The sequence below is a fragment of the Protopterus annectens genome, chromosome 3.part0 (assembly GCF_019279795.1).
Source record: "Protopterus annectens isolate FY-2018-M chromosome 3.part0, PAN1.0, whole genome shotgun sequence".
In the NCBI taxonomy this organism is placed as follows: domain Eukaryota; kingdom Metazoa; phylum Chordata; order Ceratodontiformes; family Protopteridae; genus Protopterus; species Protopterus annectens.
The window spans coordinates 507375129-507381781 of NC_056731.1; the positions used below are offsets into that span (position 1 = coordinate 507375129).

The following is a 6653-nucleotide window of genomic DNA, read 5'->3' on the forward strand; positions in this document are numbered from 1 at the left end:
CCATCCTTCAAAATGACTCTGAAAGACTTCCTAGCTAAAATCTGGCTCTGTTGTTGCTCAAAACTACAACAAACTATATCCCTACATGTGAACAAGTACCTTTTCATTCCTTATACCTCCTTACTCTTCCTTCTTCACTTACTTCCTTACTTCTATCAAATTCTCTTCCCAGACTTTCTCTGTAAATATACCATAAGCCTGTTTTTCCTGCAGTTCACATTGCAATTCCTGTTTGTATTAGACTAACTTAACTTTAATTTATCTATAAACTGTCTAAAATTTCTAAAATTTAAATGATTGTCATATAACTTGTATCGATTCATAACCAATGTTTTATATTATCACTAATTTGTTATAATTATTTAAAATGCAGATGGTTTTGTTTTTTGTTTGAAGATTGTAAGGTTATTGTTCTTAAAATGTTTTGTAATAATTTTGAGCTTTTCTCCTTTGGCCTTCACTGAAAATGGACTTCTACCTAGTCAGACTTTCCCACTAATCAAATGTCAATAAATAAACAAGCCTAGCTATGCAATCCAACCCAGTTGTGTATCTATGTATCATAGGCATTTATTAAGAAGTAGTATGTTACTTGGGAAAGTTTCTAGAGGCTATGTGTGTGTGTGTGTGTGTGTGTGTGTGTGTGTGTGTATGGGGGGGGGGTTAGTTACGGCATTACAGTCTGCCTCTTGTCTGTCAGAGGCATGGGATTTCCCATTCATTTGTCAAGGTTACACAAATGCTGTTAGGGATGGACTCTGCTTCATATGGATGGACAGCCTGATCCACAACATGGGGATCCCCTAAGACTCATATTTGTCTCGCCACAGATGTCTTATTTATGTAAGAACAGAAATTTAAATCCTTGGATGTAGTGATTCTGATTCTGCTCATTTTACAGATCTGGAAAAGTTCATCAGAGCTGTATCTGAGGATGCCTTGTATGCCTGGCATAGATTGTCTGCCGGTAACCTGTAGGACACAGAGTATAAAGAGAGGGCTTTAAGACAATCTGTATAGGACAATGTGTTTTATACCCTGGATTCTCCTGGTAAAGAACCCTTTCAACCATTGCATGTGTCTGGTCAGATACATGCAGAAGGGGACATTATAATTAATGGGGGTCTGATAAAGGACAAATAAAATGTCACTATGAATTTCTTGGACTTGGATGGCATGCCCTTACTTACTGTGCAAGTTGGCCAACACAGAATGATTTTCTTACCACCTTGGCCACAAGCTGGTCAAAGGTCAAATTACCATCTACATACGTTTCCAGATCACTGACTACTGGGTCAACTCTTAGGGGAGTTTTATCAATGCAGTAATTAGCCTGGGTGGCAGTTTTCCCAAAAGGCACTATAATGCAATTCATGCCATTTAGTTTTAATTCATGACTTGGCACCAGTCATTTGTCTTTGGTAGACCCTCTTATAAGATGTTTGTGTCATAGGAAATCTGTAGTAACTCCCAATTTACACTCATTTGCGAACTTGGTCAGCCAACAGCCCTCAACATTAGCCTTTACCTCCGAAAAGTAGATGCCAAACAGGAGCGGTCCCAGCATGGAGCCCTGAGGGACCGCACTGGTGACTGGTCTGGGAGTGGAGGTGGTCTCACCATTCTTGACTGCCTGGTTCCTGCATGTTTGGGAGCTGGCAACCCAGTGAGTTATGTACGGGTTTATGCCCAGTTCAGCAAGTTTGTCAATTATACCCGAGTGAGATACTGTATCGAATTCCTTAGCAAGGTCCAGGTAGGCACTAGGCACCATTTTCCCCTCATCCATTACCTTGGTGACCTTCTCAAAGTCCACCATGGGTCCAGTGTCTAAAGGTTGCCTATGTCTTATCATTTCTGTGATAACTCATTCCATAGCTTTGCCTATTAGACTATTTAGACGAATAGGTCTGTGGTTTCTGGGGTCAGCTGGTGGTCCAGCTTTGTTCACAGGTTGGTACTAGGCTATCGGGCCTATACAAGCCTAGCCATAACAATTCCCTGGCTATTTCTTCCCACACTATTAACTTCCCTGGATCCCTGTCTAGCAGGGCGACTGACGTGATCCCTGGGGTGAATTTCCTTTCTCCTTTCCAGTCATCAAGGTTCCTTTTGAAGAGGGCCAAAGAGGTGCTCTGCTTGACATGTATGGGCAGTCTATTCCAGAGTCTGAGGAGTCTCTGGGTCAGAAACCTATCCCTCCGGCATGTTTTGTTTATTGTGATGACAAGGTTTAGATCCCTGGAGTGTGTGGCTTTGAGGGATTGGGATTTCTTTAAGTGTAGCATGTCCAACAGCTCTGGGTTTGACATGGCCTTGTATGTTAAGCAGAAATCACCTCGGAGTAGACGATATGCGACAGAGTATAGCTGGAGTTTTTTTAAATGAAGTGGTAAAGCCACTGCAGTCCTCCATTGTCATGGTAGAAAGCCTGTTTTGAGGCTATAGTTGAAAAGTGACTCAAGTGTTCCTGATAAGTCATGTTTCAAGCTATTTAGAATGCATCCTGGGAAATTGCGGGCCCATTCAGGCTGGGTTTCTGGCCTTTGCGAATGCTGCCTGGACCTGTTCCCTTCTAACAGTTGGGGGTTTATGCTAATAGGTATTTCATGAGGAGTGGGTGGTGAATTTTGTCATCCAGCAAATTCACTAATTGTTCTGCTCAGTGAAGGTGGCACTACTGACCACCAGTTCAACACTCTGATATGCGCTGCCTTTGAGGTGTTACACATAGCTGTAAGAAGGCATTGTGGTTGTCTTTAGCCTGTGAGGGCATCTTGACCTGGTAAATGGCTTTGCTAGACTTAGTTTCCTGTTTTATCAGACAACTCCTATCTTTGGGGAAGATACTTTTCCCATTTTAGTCATGACTTTTTCCTTTTGTTACATACCCTATTAAGGTTAGGATCCATCAGTGTGGTTTACTTCTAGTAGGTATAGAGGCCTCTATACAGCCAGTTACATGGTTGTACAGGGTCTCTGTGAAAAATTCTGCATAGGTTGCTGTGAACTCAGGATTTGGAGAGGCACTGAATTTTGATACACTATCGCTTAATAGAATTTTGTTTGCTTTGCAATAGTTCCTAACTGTTACAGGGTTTGCTGGGGTTACCGAGTTGATTTTTAATAAGGAGACAGAGTTGTGGTCTGACCTCACCAGTGAGGATGTGATATGGGGTGGGGGGGCTGTAGCGCTCTCCCACACTGGTGAGTACCAGGTCCAGTATATCTGGTGGGTGTGCTCACTATATGGTCAAGGGTATTTGTGTTAATAAAGTCCAGGAATGGTACCTACAAGTATGACACAGTGTATGCTTCCCAATCTACCGAAGGGTAGTTAAAAGTCTTCCATGAACAGGGTATTTAATTTAATGGCGTCTGTCTCCAGTAAGCCTAGGTATGAGCTATGGGATTCTACGGACACAGAGGGTGACCTACAGCTTGCCCGGATATGGTCCTGGGATTAGTCTATGGTGATTCACACATGGATAAATTCTGGGGAATCATCCTGTTTAAGCAACGTGAGCTATGCTTGTTGCTAATATAGACTGAGACTCTTTCACCTTTTGTACCTATCTGTGTGGCTGATGGTCTAAATGTGTGGAAGACACTGAAGCCTTGCACTGCCGGAGTAATTCCTGCAGATTTAAAACATGTCTCAATAACTGCACAGATGTGTATATTCTCTAGAGTGATGAGAGCTTGTAGGGTGTGGAGTTTCTTCGTTAGGCTCCTAACATTGAGCAGTTTAACTTTTAGGTTTCTTTGGATTTTATTTGCTATGTCAAGGTAAGTTACTCAGTCTTCATCTATAAAAGGTGTAGGTACAGGTTTCTCAAAAGCAATTTCTACAGATGTATCAGGTGTCGGAGGCAACTTGAGGAAATCACTGTGTAGCTCAATTAATTTTCTTTCCCTTTTCAAGGTTAACATACTGGTTCAGTCTCTGTAACTCCTGCTCTGATCTGCACAATATGCTTCCTCAAAGATGACTATGATTAATTGCCCTAGGGTATAGCACAGGTCCTAAACAGCCCCTCCACTATTCTTGGGATCCCTTTAAGATCACAGACTATAAATGTAGCTCCATGCTCCCGTGGACAGATGGTATGAGGCTCCACCAGGAACAGCAAATTGGACTGCTTCCTACCACTCAAGTCACAGGGGAATGACGGTCAGATTGGGATTCCAGGGCAAGAATGACTGGGCTGTAGGGTTCTCAACTTGCTGGAGAACCATCCCACTAAAATGAATGGATCAATCAGATGCGGTTAAAGAAGCCACTGTAAAGGTCCTGGGTGGAGGAAAAAATGCAGCAGACTTGTGTCACCATTGGTTAAAAAAAAAATCCCTAAATTCCTGAATATCATAACAGAGCTGAAGTCATATCATCTGGCATTCTTATCAGTCTCAGTCTGTCCCCTCAACCCGAACTTGAAGTGGACGACCAAAAAAAGGTCCTTGCTAGACTTACTAATACACTACCCTACTGAACACATGAATTTAAGAAGCCACAATATCTCCAGCAGACAATCTCATGCCCAGGTAGTTTGTGCCTGGGCCAAGCTTCCCCTTCACCCCACCCTAGTTACGGCTCTATATCACATTTCCTAAAACTTTACTTCAGTTTTCTAATGGCAGCATGTAAGGCTGACTTCATTGCAAACACTTTGAAAATATTGAATTTTTTAATTTTTTAGCCCCACAGCCATATATCCCTTAATCTTAGGTTTCTTGCAGGACTGACCATAAATTATTAAGAACTGCATACAAGGGGCCTTTTTAAGCCTAGTTAAGTTTTCTCAAAAGAATAACGATGTCCTGTATTCAAAGAGGATATTGAGGGCCAGGCATTTATAAGCTACCTTCATTCATAAGGAACATGGGTGCCAAGCCCAGCGTAAATTTTCTATTCCCCCTCCACTGGTCTAGGTTGTTTAGGTTATGGGCATAGCTGTAGAAAAGCTTTGTGGCTGCCTTTTGCCTGAGAAGCTAATTTTTCCTTTGCATTTAGCCTTCAAAGTATGAATTAACCCTCTTAATTGCTTGTTTAGCTTGATCAGGGGCTTTTAGTATTTATTGTGTTGCTCCTCCTATGCTTGGGCAAGATACTTGATTCTCCACAAGCATGCCCTCACGTACAAACTGCTGTCTCCAAGTTACCAATCAGACTATACTTTGGGAATCGTGTAACATATGAATGGCTTGACTTTCAGAAAGCAACTAAAGCCTCACAATAACGCTAAGTATCTATGAATCTATAACTCTTCTTAAAAAACAGCTGTAAAAAAGAAAAAAGATAAAAAAGCAGTATCTCAGATATGTAAAGAATATTTTTTGAGGGTATACGTGTAGTCTGCGGTCACGTAACTCTGCATAAGGTAGCAGTAAAACAGTAAACACATCTAAAAGTGCAATGAACTAAACCATGTTATGGTGTAGTGAAAAAAGTACAAGACATAATTACCTTTTTCTTTGGTTTTGGAGCATTCTGGATGGAGTCGAGAGCTTTTTTCTTATATTCAAGTTTCTCAATTAATCGATGTAGTTTAGTTACAGCATAACTGGCTTGCTCTGTAATACTACTGGTGCCTTCATCTATGACTTCTTCACCACCATCACATGCCTGGATCTGAAGTGGGAATAACAAAATTAGTTTTTCACTATGTGACTAAAATATAATTTTAGCATGCTTTTAACCAAATAAATAACATTATAAACAAAAGCCAGACCTATAATGGGCTAGACCACCATGCTGTTCAATTTTCAAATGAAAATAAACATTTAAAGATAATTAATTCCTTATTAGAATGTGAACCATAATCTCTAGGTAAAAAGCCAACAGCACTGTGGACAATTAGTTGGAGTCAGACACATGCCCTCTGGTAAGACAAGACACACAACATAATACTTGCAGAATGCCAACTGCACTGAATGGCAGATCTAGTGGTGGAAAGGAAGTGGATGAATTGTGTCCTTGAAAAGAGACCTAAAGTCTAATGTCTTCATGGGATGGATAACAGAAAAATGTTATATTCCAAACAGTATATTTAATGAAACTAATAAACATAAAACGCATTAGGACAACAAGATAATACTGTCCTCCTTGGCAGATTTAATTGTTCTCTCTTTCTGGAAATCAAATTTTCTGACTTTTTTTTTTATTCCACTCTGGCTGAACCTCAAGTTACCACAATGCTTGCTTTAAGCCATGGCTGTGGCAATCACTGCCTCATTAAGTGACTTGCTCAAGGGCTCACAGTAGGTAGGTAAACAAATGCCGAATGTATCAAACCCTGTACCACACAGGGGGAAGCATGTCATCAGCTCATAGCCTTAATCCTTTGTGTTAACTGCGAGGTTCAGCCATACAGCAACCAAAGGCATTTCTTCTTCACCTTACACTGTCACTGTGCAGCAAGTTGAAAGCAGGGAGTGCAATGAGTAACTATCACAAGGAGTGTTACCCTGTTTTGCAAGTTGGGTATCTCACAAAGTTCCCTGCTGCAAGAAGCGCGTCCATGTGGCCTTTGGTCTGTCCTAAAGACTTCATTATGTAATGGGCACTCCCTCCCACTCAGACAATGGTAAGCTGGCAGTCTTTCATCACATCACTTCTTAATCTCTCTCCTCCAGCTCCCCCAGTACCTGGA

The 6653-nt window shown here is 41.3% G+C and overlaps 1 protein-coding gene across 1 annotated transcript in view; it reads right to left on the reverse strand.

Moving 5' to 3' along the window:
• SNX25 (sorting nexin 25) overlaps positions 1-6653 on the reverse strand; it is a 1427683-nt gene that overhangs the window by 482761 nt on the left and 938269 nt on the right. The window contains exon 10 of the mRNA XM_044064925.1: positions 5468-5632. Within this exon, the coding sequence (XP_043920860.1) occupies positions 5468-5632 (165 nt within the window). The remainder of the gene's footprint in view (positions 1-5467; positions 5633-6653) is intronic.